The sequence below is a fragment of the Lutjanus erythropterus genome, chromosome 11 (genome assembly GCF_056507025.1).
Source record: "Lutjanus erythropterus isolate fLutEry1 chromosome 11, fLutEry1.hap2, whole genome shotgun sequence".
In the NCBI taxonomy this organism is placed as follows: Eukaryota; Metazoa; Chordata; class Actinopteri; order Lutjaniformes; family Lutjanidae; genus Lutjanus; species Lutjanus erythropterus.
This window is the reverse complement of record NC_139327.1, coordinates 21,484,079-21,499,294: the sequence shown is the minus strand read 5'-3', so window position 1 is coordinate 21,499,294 and position 15,216 is coordinate 21,484,079. Positions and strand designations below refer to the sequence as shown.

The 15,216-nt window shown below is 39.6% G+C and overlaps 1 protein-coding gene across 1 annotated transcript; it reads left to right on the top strand.

Moving 5' to 3' along the window:
* Positions 1 to 331: 331 nt before the first annotated feature.
* ilk (integrin-linked kinase) lies at positions 332 to 14,339 on the top strand. Its single transcript, XM_084731266.1, has 13 exons — positions 332 to 505; positions 2,152 to 2,309; positions 6,052 to 6,217; positions 8,088 to 8,183; positions 8,371 to 8,467; positions 8,580 to 8,663; positions 8,750 to 8,835; positions 8,922 to 9,031; positions 10,940 to 11,067; positions 11,687 to 11,808; positions 11,941 to 12,040; positions 12,254 to 12,384; positions 13,805 to 14,339. Exons 2-13 carry the CDS (start codon positions 2,221 to 2,223, stop codon positions 13,952 to 13,954), a joined length of 1,359 nt encoding a protein of 452 aa, XP_084587392.1. The 5' UTR covers positions 332 to 505; positions 2,152 to 2,220; the 3' UTR covers positions 13,955 to 14,339.
* The last annotated feature ends 877 nt before the right edge of the window (positions 14,340 to 15,216 follow it).

The following is a 15,216-nucleotide window of genomic DNA, read 5'->3' as shown; positions in this document are numbered from 1 at the left end:
ATTTATATTTTTACGTGGGCCCCTGGCAGAGCAAGTTAAAAAAATCTGAAAAGTAACTAAAGCTGCCAGACAAGTGAATTAAAAAGTATATAAATATTAATTGCATAATAGTGAAATACTTAAATAAAGCAAGTACCTCAGATCTGTGCAGTGCAGTACTTGAGTAAATGTACTTCGACCACTCAGTTAAAACAGACCCTGCCCACATCCTTTTGCCACCTCACCTGACCTCGGTATTTTCGGGCCTCCGGGCGCAGCATCACCGCATTTCCTGCAGCAGGGGGCGCAGTCGAGCGGCTGTCCCGGGACAGACGGGGCGGCCAGTAGCGGAGCTCCTCTGAAACTTCTCACCAGTAGCCCACATCAGCTCGGAGGAGCGGGGCGTGGACTTCAGCCCAGACTGTTCCCTCTTCTGCTGCTCTTAAATTCTGAGGACACAGACGACCGACTTTCGGGGGGGAAAAAAAAGGAAACTGACAAGAAATCGATCGATCCGCAGCTGGTATGAGTTTTTGAAAAATGTTTGTTTGGCTGTTTGATGGCGTTGGTTACACTGTATGCGGGAAGTTTTTGTTGTGGATGTCCAACTTGACTTTGACTTTTTAACAATAGATTCAAAGTGATCCAATAGGCCAGCCCATCCGACTCTACGGAGCAAGATGAAAACCAAGGGGAAGTGTGGGAATGTAAAACTATTTGTGTGCTTCATAATTTAATTTCGCTGAACTCTGACTGGATGTTTGTGTGTCCTTGTGCGGCAGATAATCTAAAAGTTGCAGTAGAAAACTAATGACTTTAATATTTGGTCTACCATTAAAATTAATGTAGGAATACCACAAAAGACAGTATATGAAATACAGCCACTATGGAGTTAATATTAGTGTTACATTAACTTAATACAACCTACATTGTCTCAGAAGACATTGAGTGATGTTTGTTTTTCCTGCTCAGTCTTCTAGAAGATGTACAGTGTATATCAACAGAATATAAACAAACATTTTTACTTTATTGTATCTATTATTATGCAGTGATTGGTCGTTTCATGGATTAGTTGACTGAAAGAAAAGTAAATGCCAGCTATTTTGATGATCAATTAATTGTTTCAGTGTATTTTAAGCAAGAATGTCAAAAATTTGCTGGTTCCAGCTTCTCTTTGTTATTTATAATAAATGAAAGTGATAGTAAATGAAGATTCTTTGGATGCTGGACTGTTGGTTGGACTAAAGAAGCAATTTTGAGATGTGACTTTTGGCTCTGGAAAAATGTGATAAGCATTTTTCACATTTTTTTTTACATTTTATAGAGCAGCGGTTTTCAGAGTCTGAGACAGTGGACCTCCCATTAGACATAGCTTGAAAAAAAGGCACCACCATTAGTTCATTTGCTTTCGCTCAATTCCTGGATGTCGTTGGGATCATGATTAAATTATTTTATCCCATAGACACTCAACAGTTGAACCAAATATAGCCTAATATTGTGGTTTTACATAACACCAAGACTCCTCCAAATACACGCAAAAGGTCTGTTCAAAGGCATTTATTGGTTTCTGACTCTGTGAAAGTGGGGAAATCTGTAAAATTAACCAATCTTAAGTCCTAAGTCAACTTTCTCCTTTTCTGTTTCCTGTACTTAGATATGTTATGCTCTATGTTTGTCTGTGTCGTAAAGAGGAACGAATTCTGAAGATGGTCAAAAGATGTTGCTGTGGGACCTGCAAGCAACACAGTCGCATCTTAATTTAGCTACTGTTAGCAAAACACTAGCTTACTAGTTAGCAGATTAGCTAGCTAGTTAAAACTCTTCTTGGAGAAGAAGGCAAAAAGGGGCTGGAATTCCCCAATACTGTATCTCTGCACTTTGGCTGGGTATTGTATTAAATAATTATGGTACCAGTACCAGCACCAGTACTCTTACAGTGATACAAGATAAAAATTGATAAAAGTTAAAATATTCTGTTCTGCAACTCACTCAAATGCTGCTGTTGGTTCCCAAACCCCAGTTTGAAAACCACTGGACTAAACGATCAATCGTGAAAATTAGCAGATTAATCGATAATGAAAGTATTTGATAGTTGCCGCTCGACTTTGTTTATTTTAGAGGAAAAAACAAACTTTGCCTCCCATAAAAGAAGCATTGTTTATCTCCTGCAGACTACATGTTCCTGATCTCAACAGAGATTGAAAGAGCTAACAGCGAAGAGAGGCAGCCTGCAGCAGAACCATGGATGACATCTTCACACAGTGTCGAGAAGGGAACTCCGTGGCCGTTCGTCTGTGGTTGGACAACACGGAGAATGACCTCAACTTGGGGTGAGCAGATGCATCTGCACACACTCAACTCAGGATACATAAATCTCTGAAGATGACTGACCTGTACCTTCTCCTGGGCGTGTGTGTAAAGTCCGTCTGGCCTCCTAATGATTGGAGTTGACTTTATAGCAAACGTACCACATTTGGTATGGTGGGCGAGGTGTTTCTTTGCTGGTGTGTGTGTGTGTGTGCGTGCATACAAAGAAGTGATCCTTGGCACGTTAGTGGTGGTTGAATAGTTTCCATATTGTGCTCTCCCTGCAGCTCCACATAGCGCTGAGCATCACCCAGCTTTGGTAATTCCAGTCCAGTTTTTCTTCTTGGATTTCTCTTCTTATGATGTCATCCCTAAAAACTGTGTGTGTATAAAAGCAGTGCGTGATTTAGGGAGGTTGTGCGGTGACATAAATGACTCAGACGACAGAATATAGCCCAAAACTCATCCTACACTAGACTGAAAAGCACAAATTGACTTTAGATTATAGTGCTGGGGTGATTTAATCACATTTAAATAGATATTTTGGGTTTTATACTGTTAGTCAGACCAGAAAATAACCACTTTAAAGATGTCACCCTGTTTTCTTGCAACAATTTGTGACATGTTAGATTGAAAGGACCCTAAAGAGCCCACCAAATCTGCTTTTCCTAAATTTTTACTAAATACTACCCAAATTTAAGTGGGAAGACTTTAGTTAAAATGGAAGTCTAATGCCTCACTTCAAGTATCAATGATTCATTTCCACAAACTTGTCAAACATCTGGCATGAGCTTAATGGGTACCTAACCTTTTTTAAACTTAAATTAACTTTAAAAAGTTTTGGTGACCTACAGTCTTTTGTTATGATAATCGTTCTGTCTTACAAAGAAAAGATTTGAAAGCTCAAAGATTCAAGTTTATCTAAAGAAGAAAAGTAAATTATCTCAACAAAAGATTATAGGTTGGCTAAACCTTTTTTCCAGTTTATTTCAAAACTTAATGAGTTTGACTGCATATTCAAAACTTCACCTTGAAATCATGAGCTTTCTCAATTTTATTTTAAAACTCACACTGAGAGAGAACTCAAAAATAGTAAATAGTGACAGTTTAAGTTTAAGACAGTTGCCTTGAAATCATGAGTTAACTCAACTTTTTTACAGTGCAGGTGTTCCAAATAAACCCACTTCATGATTTATTGATAAATACATATATACCTATTTAAAAAAAAGTCTTAATAATACAGTCTGATTGGTCTGTAAAGAAAAGTGACATTTACTGTATGTAACAATCACAGTAATTCAAAGAAACATGGTATGTGGGTTTAATACAGACATTAAAAGTTAATATACTCTTTAGGTGAAGTTATATTGGTGCTGAATTTCAGCCCTGTTAGATTCTTTTGAGCTGTATAGGATACACAGAGCACTTTTGCCTGTTTACATAATTCCCTTGCTAGAAAGGAGCCAGAAGACCTCACTGCTAAAGACCTTGGTTATCTCATTCTTGGGCCAGGCCATATATGTGCAGTTTGTTGACGTTGACTTTGAGGGCTGCAGAGCTGCTAGCCAACCACGCAACAGCCAAGGCCATTTCCTCTGTTCAACTCCATACAGGGCCAGGCCCTCGCTGACAGAGCTCCTCAGGCAGGCAGCTAGCTGCAGCCCCGCATAAACATCTGAGAGACCAGTCATTATGCTGGAGGCCTTCGCTCTGGCTGTTATTACTCTGAAGAGGCTCGACCGTGTTGAACCAGCCATTTTTTCCCAACAGTGTGTGATAAGTGTTCTGTGTTGGTGGGAATATACATTGCTTAGTGGGAGCTGGAGTGTTTTTCCCCTCTGTTTCTGATGAAAAAAGTTAGGAACGGGAGAGTCCACTGAGACAAACACAAGACTGGGTTGCACCAACAAAGAGTCCTTTCATCTAAAATTAGTTCTAATGAGAGTTTAGCAAAACTAAGTTTAAAATGAGTACATCCAGATTTAGAATTAAGCAGAACTCTGTACAATAAAAAAACTAATCTTGGTTTAGTAAATCCAAGTTTACTGATGTAAACTGAAATTAAAGGTACTACAAGGAACTTAAATACTTTATTGAAAATTAAAATGATCAAATAAAAATCTTTTCGCGCTGGTTTTTAGCCTGGGAAAATGTAAACAAAGGCTAATTTAATCTGATTTCAAGGAGAATCCAAGCTGGTGGCGGCCATTAAGGATAGTTATACAGAAATACCCGATTATACTGATGGTCTTGTTTGTTTATTTAGAACATATAGAGGTATCGGTATTAAACTGAGACTGTTTCATTACCAGTTAAAAACTCCTTGTAGTAGCTTTAAACAGGGTTTAATCAGTGTGGAGATTCTTACCTAAACAAATTATAATAAATAAATAACAAATTTGTGCACTGTCATGACCTAAAAAGCAATATGGCTAAATAATAGATTAAAAACGACAGTCCATCTAAAAAAGCTGTTATCTTAAAAACATCCTCAAGTGTTAGTGTGAAGTTAATACGGGATCACATTTTAAATTGGAGTTTAAAGTTTTAGCGCAACAGAAGTAAATTGAATCTAGATAGTTTAAATTTAATCTCTCTTAATTTCAAGCTATTTTAAATGTTTGGCGCAACGTAATTTAAAGTTAACCCATGAATTAATGAGGTTTAAAAATGAATCCTTGTTGGTGCAGCCCAGCCTAAATGCCTTTTCATATCTCCCCGAGGAGCTTTGTGTGTATTTTAGCGTGTGACACAGGAAGACACAGGGAAAAAGAGAGAGAGAATGTGTAGCCGAGGATTCCACTGTGTATTTTCCGCTCTGTCATTCCTGAGTTTTTTCCCCCTCGGTTACTTTTTATAGCACACAGGCTTGGTCAGACTATGAACTATCTGTCCACAGTGCTGCTGGATCAGAATTGACAGAGAATGTGATTAACTGTTATTTCACTTAAGCGTGAGCTAGTAGTGCAGCTATTTCCTACAGGCTATACAAGCCCATCCTGAGGTTTATTGTCAAATAGAGAAAACGGTTTGTGGCTTTGCAGGGAGTTGCGAGAAGCCCTGGCAGCTGCCTGTGGGGTCAGCTAATGTAAAGGGAGTTGCTCGGGTGAAGGGGCCAATCACACATAGGTGGCAGCTCGGTTCCTTGTAGACTGCTGCGGTGCTGTGTGCGCTGTCTGTGTGCGTCTTTGCATATGTTAGCAGGCATTCCAGCCTGAGCAGACATATTTATCACTAGGCCAGTAGTCAGATGGGTTTAAGGCCGCCAGTAGCGCGAGGAAGCATGTGCTTAAGTCTAAATAAAGACTGTAAGGTAGTGGGTGTGAGAACCTGTGTGTCAAAGAGAAAACCACACAGGCAGTGTTTTGTCAGCTGGTGTGTGCTCAGCGTGGGTAAGAGAGCATCAGCACCCTCATACACACACTTCAAGGGATATCTTCACCATCTTATAAAAATATTGTAATTAGACTTAAAAGGGACAAAGCACCCCAACATCAAAAATACATTTTCCCCTGGCAAGTAGTGCTGTGTGTCCGTTGAATGGAAGTAGATGGCACTTGGCTTGTGGTGCTCAAAGCGCCAAAAAATACATTTACTCCTATTACATGCGAGAGAAGGCAGATATCTCTACAGCCAATATGTCTAAAATCCAGCACCAAAACCCTGCAGACCAGAGGAAACATGTATTTTGGGATTTTGACTGCACCTTTAAAGTATTATACAGTGAAGTTATCTCAGCTTAATGATTGATTGTTGTTGTTCCAGTGATGACCATGGCTTCAGCCCCCTTCATTGGGCGTGCAGGGAAGGCAGGAGTGGCGTCGTTGACATGCTCATCATGAGAGGAGCTCGTATTAACGTGATGAACCGTGGAGATGATACCCCGCTACACCTCGCTGCCAGTCATGGACATAGAGACATTGTCGCTAAGGTAAACCGGCTTATACACAGTATGGTTACAACCGGTTGATTTTATTTTATTTTTGCGTCATGCAGACATGACAAGCTCCTACCCCTTGTGGTTTTACAGTACAAGACACCAAAGGTACATTTCATTACAAAATTCCAAGTTATTTTACAGCTTTTTAAAGGGATTTGGTGGGGTTTTATGGAGTACTTATCAATAGTCATTGTATTATCTACAACAAAGTTATTTTAGCCACTTAAAGAAGTCCACCTAAAAAAACTGTCACTTTAAGTAGACGATATATTTAGAGTATTTTCACCACTTTACTTTGCTGCCAGACTACCTTATCTGACAGGAAACTGACATTACATAAGACAAATATTGGCCTCACCAAACCAACCAAACTCCATAGGTCAAATCAGTAATTTTATCTTGCAGAACACGGAAGTTCCTGTTCTACCACTGCCTTAATCTGTTAATTTGTTTGTCACACAATAATACAAATAACCTGACAGATCGAGCCAATAGTAGACTAGCAACTCTCAAGTTCTGCAAGGTAAAATTACTGATTTCTGTGTGGTTTGGTTAGGAGAGAGAGAGCAATATTTAGTTTATGTAACAGCAATTGTCTGATGGCAAAGTGGTGAAAATAGCATAAGTGTTGCATTAACTTAAACTGATTTAGGTGGCCTTTTTAAGTGGCCAAATTAAATAACTTTTATTGCTGACCCTGTCCACAGAAGTGCTTCTCCGAACTGGGGACATGCTGACCAGAATCTACTGTAGGTGACTGGATTAATACCTCATACAACCCCACATCAAATAATCCGAACTATCTCTTCTCTCCTAAACTAAATAAAATCAATCTGCTCCAGAAAAGGTTTCCTCCCTGAAGCACTCAAGTTTTCATAGCCTAATCATCCAACCAAAGGAAATCGACATCAATGGAGAACATTTTACTAAGAAGTAGATCCCTTATGTCCTTGTAGATGGGATGGAACAACAAAAGAAAAAAAGAACTTCATTCTAAACTTCGCCTAGCTCACACAACAAACTGTTACGTGCCTCGTACAGGGGGAACCGTAGAAATAACGTGAGGTAAAGCTCCCTTATTCTTCCCACTACCAGAGCGTTCAAAATATAAGTTTTATTTGACTTCAGAGAGAACAGAGCTCCCGAACAATAAACAAAACTTTCTTAATCAACCTAATCTTCCCTGCAAAGAAAACAAACTGTAAATAAATGACAAGTGTTTAACCTAAACAACCTAAATCTAACCTAAATCAATAAGAGGGTCAAAAATAAAAGGGTTTCTCACTCGTACTGTCTGCTGCTGAAAATGCTGATATTTAAAAAGTACTGGTTGTATTTACATTGTGCAGTTTACTACTCAATAACTCAAATTCAGGCTCAACAAGTCTATCAAACTTATCCTAAAAGGACACATAAAAAAAAAACACATGTTAATTCCTTTGTTGAGAGTGGAAGACTGGAGAGAGACTGAGTGCTGTCAGCTGGAGGTTTAAAGAGGCTGCTGTCATTCTCCAGTCCAATCCCAAGGCAGCAATCAAGTTGAGTGGACCAATTACAAGGGCCCACCTGTTCACCATTACACACAAACTCACAGAGGAGGACAGACACACACACACACACACACACACACACACACACACACACACACACACACACACACACACACAAACACTGAGGGGATAAGAAAAAGATCTGCAGCAAATAAAAATTAGCAAATATGACTCAGGGTCAAAACAAAAGAACATCTGCTCTCCTCTTGAGTGGCATTAAACCAGACGGTCTCTAGATGGTACATGTGTTGTTCACACTGAATGCTTGCTTTGTTGTCCAATTTTATCACTTTATGATCTGTGCATGTCAGCTGATTCAGTGCAAAGCCGACCCCAATACAGTCAACGAGCATGGAAACACACCGCTTCACTACGCCTGCTTCTGGGGCCAAGACGAAGTGGCAGAGGTACAGTACAACACACCTGCAGACACTCTACTTCTCCTGATATGTGTTGACTGAAAAGGCCCTCTTCTGGGGAGAAATGGCCACTACAGAGGTTTTTTATAAAGTCGTGTCTTTGCTTTTAATTCCAAAACCTTAAATGCTTAAAATCTCGTCTGTGCATAACATAGTTTAACCCCTCGTGTTTTAGGACTTGGTGGCCAGTGGTGCCCAGGTGTGTGTGTGTAATAGGTATGGACAGACACCTCTGGACAAGGCCAAGCCTCACCTAAGACAGCTGCTTCAAGGTCAGAGGTCATTTGTGGGCATTTTACACCTCTAGAAAGTAATCATATTGGCAAAATAATAATAAAAAAAAGTGCCACCAGGTTACTTTTGTGTTGTTGCTTCTGTTTTTAGAAAAGGCAGAGAAAATGGGCCAGAGTATGACCAAAGTCCCCTATAAGGAAACTTTCTGGAAGGGCACCATGCGAACACGACCTCGTGAGTAACTTATTTCATAAAAAGGAAGAGAATCATCTGATAAAATCAGGATTTTTGTTTGATTATTCATGATTTGGCTCTTTCAGGTAATGGTACCCTCAACAAGCAAGCTGGTATTGATTATAAGCAGCTTTCGCTCCTGGCAAAGATCAATGAGAACCAGTCTGGAGAGGTCAGTTGCACTTTCCTACTGCGTCAGTCATTTCCATTATTTCTCAGCTCTGCTGTAGTTTTATCGACCCTGTGCCCTGTGTGCAGTTATGGCAGGGCCGGTGGCAGGGCGACGAGATTATAGTGAAGGTGCTGCAGGTGAGAGACTGGACCACCAGGAAGAGCAGAGACTTCAATGAGGAGCATCCCAAACTCAGGTAACTCACACACATCAGTGTTCTGCATGCTCAGAAATAAGAGCTCCAAAAGGGTTCTTCCTGAAGGGTTGTTGAAATCCTTGAAGAACTCTTTCACCCTGGGTGGGTTCTAGATAAAACTCCTGGAGTTTAAAGGGATTCTCAGTAGCATTTTTGGAATATAAAACTGTTCTTGGTAAAAAAAAAAAAAAACCCTGGGTGGGTTCTAGATAAAACCCTTGGAATAAAAAAGGTTATCGATAGAACCCCCTGTGTGGGTTCTAGATAAAACACTTGGAATATGTAAAGGTTCTCAGTAGAACCACTGAGTGGGTTTGTGTTAGCATCCTAAGAAGGTAGAGAGAGGGCTCTGGGTGGAACCATGGACCATGGAAGGGTTCTTAATAGAACCAGGTGGTTCTAGGTATAACCCTATGTTCTAGGTAGAACTCTCTGAAAGAGAGGAACCAAAAAGGGTTCTCTGTTGGGGAAGAGCTGAAGAAGCCTTTATGGCTCTAGTTAGCACCTCTATTTGTAAGAGTGTAACAATAAAAACGTTTTTAAAGGTACTACATAAATCAAGTGATTATTATTATTATTATTATTATTATTATTATTATTATTATGACTTAAGTTGTTGGTTGACAGTATTTCTTGTGATGTCTGCAGACAGAATAGAGATATGAGGGTTCATTTAGTTCATTAGTCTGTTTGGACTTCCCATCACGTTCTGGTAAACACAGAGCTAATGGGAGGATGGATGTGATTGATTGGTGGCTTCTTGTGCAACATAAAGAGGAGTTTTTAGTTTTAGAGGTCAAGTATTTTCCTGTGTTTTGGTCTGTGTTGTGGTGAAGCAGTTGTTGGCAGCTGCTGACAGCGTGATGTGTTCTGCTCTGCAATGTCAAAAACAAATTTCACAAACCTCCCTCCGTCACAGTAAACAAGAAATCCATTACAACATGAAACTTGAAGTATGTGCAGGCAATTTCAAAAAAGGATTTTGATGAGCCAAAAGAAAACAAATATGAGCTTTCAGAGTGTTTTTCAGTGTGTTTTGCTGCTGACCCTTTCCATAGCAGGACATTGCTTGTCTTCCTACAGCGGTAGAGGGGGTGCTGACTACTGTAGTTAATTAACTGAATATGGATGAATACCTTTTTACGACCCCACTTTGAAAAATCAGAGCTATCCCTTTAAGACACATTCAGCAAAGCCCCTTAAAAGACTTCTGCATTCAGTGAATTACTGTTGATATATTTATGGCTGTTATGTGCACACAACCTAGTAACACAGAGATAACCTACGTAGATCTAATCAGTCAAAATAAATCACAGAATAAAATGATGTAATACCAAAGAGTGTAAATCAAACAGCAAAACACAGCATAAAGAAAAGCATATTAGCATATTACCTAAGTTTTATTATTACCACCAACTTCAGAAACTTATTAAATGACAGAAAAAAACTCTCAACAAAGCCTTAATAGGACAAAAATGAAAGGAACCTTTGAACAGGCCAATTTAAAGAATGTGAGTGTGCAACTGGAAGAACTTGGCAGCACGCTTTCATGTTGGCTTCAGTTCATGCTCTCTTTCAAGAATTGAAGCTCACAAAAAAAAAACTTTGGGTGAGTATGCTGAAAAATTCAGAGGCAACATATCGTCTGACATGTATTACAGAAATGAAAGAGCTCTAGATACTGAAAAGAGTAAAACTGCAGCTCAGCTTTACTTTAAAGGGTCACAGATGATACAAATGTGTATAATAACATGAATGTGTGAAGTTTTCTTTACATAAAACAAGTTTTAGCACATTTATTAATCGGGGTTCCTCCCTCCTGTATAATTATTTACCTTTTTCCCCTTCTTCTTATTTGTTAAAATGACATTTACACATGTTCTCTCTCTTTCTGCCGTGTCTCCACAGGATCTTTTCTCATCCAAACATTCTGCCTGTTCTTGGGGCCTGTCAGGCACCTCCATCCCCTCACCCCATCATCATTACCCACTACATGCCGTATGGATCCCTCTTCAACATACTCCACCAGGGCACCAGTGAGTAGTTTGTGTTTTTGTGTATGTATAAAATGGAAAGTAGCAAAGCACTATGATCTAGGGCTGCTACTGTACCTGGACCTGGAGGACATTGCACAAACATTTTTATTTTTCTCTCATCTCATTTTTTTTCTTCTTCAGTTAGTTTCGGTTTGAGTTTATTCACAAAACAGTTAAACTTGAAACTTGAAAAATAAGCAAATTTGGACAATTTTTTCATCAGTTCATCAATATGGCCCTTAAAAGTAAAGCATTTTCCCGAGCTGTTTGTAAAAGCATCAGGCGGTCAAATTCCAACGTTTTGGGTTGGTGACAGCAAAACAGCAAAACAGGAAATACAGGCAGAGAGCAGTGTCTCTGCAGATAGAGCCACCACCACACACTTCACAAGTGATGATTGAAAGGGATTATATTTATATGAAGCTATACATTGTTTTTTTTGAGGAAAATCTTGTAGAATTTTTATTTAAAGTTTAAAAATACATAAGAATGCACCCCGAGGAATTTGATGGACTTCACTTTTAGTAACCCAAACCATTTATGTTGATACAAACTTGTTCATCATTATTTTTTAACATAATTATTGTATCATTAATTTATTGTTCTTCCTCTTCCTCAGCTCTGGTGGTCGACCAAAGCCAAGCAGTGAAGTTTGCATTGGACATCGCCAGCGGTATGGCATTCCTTCACACTTTGGAACCAATGGTTTCACGGCTTTACCTCAACAGTAAACATGTCATGGTAAGACACTGCTCTGCTATCTTTGACCACTGGTGTAGAAGAAACCACAAGTATAAACTAAAAGATCTGCCACTCAGGCGAAGCTGTGACTCACTGACTCACCAGATGTTTGATCATGTGATTAATTTTCAGATTGATGAGGACATGACAGCCAGAATAAGCATGGCAGACGCTAAGTTCTCCTTCCAGTGTCCTGGTCGTATGTACTCTCCAGCATGGATGGCCCCTGAGGGTATGTTTTTTCGCTCTTTGTTGTCCCGTCCACCTACCTCCTCCTCCCATACTGCCTCCTTAGACGTTATGAGTCACTCAGTGAGGAACATATTGTACTGTATAATTTAATCCCAGTTCAGTGGTAGTCATGCTCTTCATCTGGTGTGCCGCCCATGTTACAGAACAACAAACAAACCCTGTGAGTAATCAGATTATGTTTATGATTTTCCAGCCCTGCAGAAAAGGCCCGAAGACATAAACAGAAGATCTGCTGATATGTGGAGCTTTGCTGTGTTACTGTGGGAGCTGGTTACCAGAGAGGTTCCCTTTGCTGACCTCTCACACATGGAGATAGGCATGAAGGTAGGTTGGCACAAGTATTTATTTGCCCACAGGCTTGAATTTTCACCTCCACATGTCTGCATCCCTTAGAAACCCACCAAACACCATAACTCCAAAACACCCCAAGGGTTTTATGTCTTTGTACGAGCCTGTTCAGACCTGGTATTAACATGAATCCTGTGTATTCTGATCACAAGTGTGTTTCCCCCGGCATTACAATGTGTGTCCACATGTATCTTGAGTGACCGCTTCAAGTGAGGATCTTACTTCCCCGCTCTATATGCAAATAAACACTAGGGCTGTTTTGTCAGTTAAACTGTCCATTTAGCTGATAGATATGAAGATTTTATTATTAGTTCCTTTTTTTTAAATTCCGCACCACACTAAATTCCTCTACAAGCTCACAGTGAGCCTCATATTTTACCTGTGCTGTCAGCAGCCCAGCAGAAGAGCTCCATGGTGCTCCATGGTGGGATTTTATAACTATGCTTTATAACTATGAGCAGAACTGTGTGGGAATCTGATGTTTTCACATCAGAGATAACCAAGAAATGCATTAATGACAAAGTCAAAGGTAAAACTGTGCATCCCAGTGCACTATGAAGCATCCAATTAAAGACACGGCTTAGGGTTTTGTGTTTATGCCAAATTTATAAGATGGCACAAATGATTAAGAATTCGATTTAGGTGTTTCACTTCCCCGCTCCATGTACAAACAAACATGTTTGCAGAATGCCTTGTTGTTGGTAACCAGCAGCTCAACAGTAGTGGTCTTTAACATGGTGGGACAAAGAAACGCAATGTTTTTTTGTTTTTGTTTTTACACAGAGAAAGAAATAACTAATAGCTGAAATAGCAGAATTTACAATGAGGCCCAAATAATTAAGAATTTGTCATAGATAGCATTTCACAAAGTTTATAAAGTTGCTCCTCACTTAACAACTCTCAAAATTGCACTATTTTTTAAGGGAGTCTGGGGATGTTGTGGTTACTAGTGTGTTCACAGACAGTTTATCTTGGCAGGAAAGAGAGCCCTAACATGTGATTTGCATTACAGTGAACCAAATGGAAATCAAACAGCTACTTTGTGTTTAAGCCAGTTGAGTAAATGGTGCTTCAATGTGGCCCAGGACATATTCACGTACTGAAATGCTGAAATAATATGGTCATATGCAGCCTAGACCACCTCCAAATGTGGTCAGAGTGGTCAGATCTCAATTTGTCCTCAACGTGTCTTTGATGCATTCACACATGTACTTAGAGCTCTCCACTTGTGATCGGATCACCCAGGACTAATGTTAATGCCGGGTGTAAACAGGCCCTTGGAAACACTACAGCATATGTGCAAACACCATGCATCCAAAACATCCCAAGGCTTTTGCAGGTTTCTGTTTGAGATGTTTACAGCGTCTTTGTATTTTGCCTCCCCCTCGTTGCTAAGGTGGCTCTTGAAGGACTTCGGCCAACTATTCCACCGGGGATTTCACCTCATATCTGTAAGCTGATGAGGCTCTGCATGAACGAAGACCCAGCCAAGAGACCCAAGTTTGACATGATCGTTCCCATCCTGGAGAAGATGCAAGACAAGTGAACGCCTTCACTGCAGCAATTTGTACACTCCTGTTACTATGGTTTTTTTTAACTTCAAACCACTTGTTATCTTCACATCAATCATGTATCTGCTAAGCCACTGTAAATAATGTCAGAGACCACTTCAGCTACACAAACAATAAGTATTATATTGCTTTTCCTGTATAATTTAAATTTGAGGTATAAATGTTCTTTAGCCTGACTATGTTGCTCTTTATTATGGTTGAAACATGTTCACTGAAATATCTGCAAACCTTTTGATCCAGTGTGGATTATATTCAGTGATGAGTCAGACAGAAAGCAATCCAAAGAAATGTGTATAGAAACAGTGCTTTTATACACATTAGCAAATGCCAATGCAATAAATGTTTTATATTTATGACAAATCTTTGTTGTTTTTTTCGAAACATCACCTACCTTTTGGTGGACCGCTTCATGCTCACATAAGTTTACCAAAAAACTCCTAGCACAAGGTGCAAGAAAGTGCTGGAGACTTTTCAGCCAAATGTTGTGGCTCTGTTCAGCAGATGGAGTTTTATAGTTGCCATGGAGATGTAGTCCTTTTCCTTCCTCTTTAGATTTTATGGCATCCTTTATTTTGTATTATCGCCTTCTGGCTTTTTCCTACTCTTTTGCAGACTTCTAATGAGTCCAGTAGTTTTTTTTTTTTTTTAAAAAAGGAAAAGTCTCCTTACTCTCCTCCACTGTGTCCCCACACTCAAGCGCATCTGTCATCCTAGCCTCCACTTGTCCTTTCCTCTGTCGACCTATAATCATTGACCTCCTTTCCTTCTTCACACTATCAAAACATGAAATCTGGACATGCTCCGCTGTTTCATTTTCTTGACACTGATTATAAAGGCCAGTTGGATGTTTACCTATACAGTGTGCTTCAATTCTCAGTTGTTGTCCACTGTGCAAACTCTCTCTACTGATGAAGGCCACAAGATGGGGCTGAAAGCTCTGATAATTTACAATGAGTGCTAAGAGGTTTTTTTTGTCAAACTACTTTTTCTAAAGTTAATAGTGAACCATCAAACTCAGTCCTTGTCTAATTTTTAACTTACACAAGTGTGATGTAGAAACTTAAGCTGCTAGTGCCCATACACTGAGAGTGGACTTTACAGTGAGTTAGGAGACATCTTGTGTCCAACAGGAAAACTAAGACTTTTCAAGAATTTAGAATTTTTAATAAGGTAAAAGGAGTAGATGCCTTTTTAAGGATTTTACATGTCAGGTAGCCATCTTTAATATCTTGTAACT

Bases quoted from the DNA above. Each gene is read 5' to 3' on its own strand.
- ilk (XM_084731266.1), top strand. From the start codon at position 2,221: ATGGATGACATCTTCACACAGTGTCGAGAAGGGAACTCCGTGGCCGTT. The intron at 8,184-8,370 runs GTACAGTACAAC...CTCGTGTTTTAG, and splicing joins GCCAAGACGAAGTGGCAGAG to GACTTGGTGGCCAGTGGTGC. The intron at 11,809-11,940 runs GTAAGACACTGC...ATTAATTTTCAG, and splicing joins TCAACAGTAAACATGTCATG to ATTGATGAGGACATGACAGC.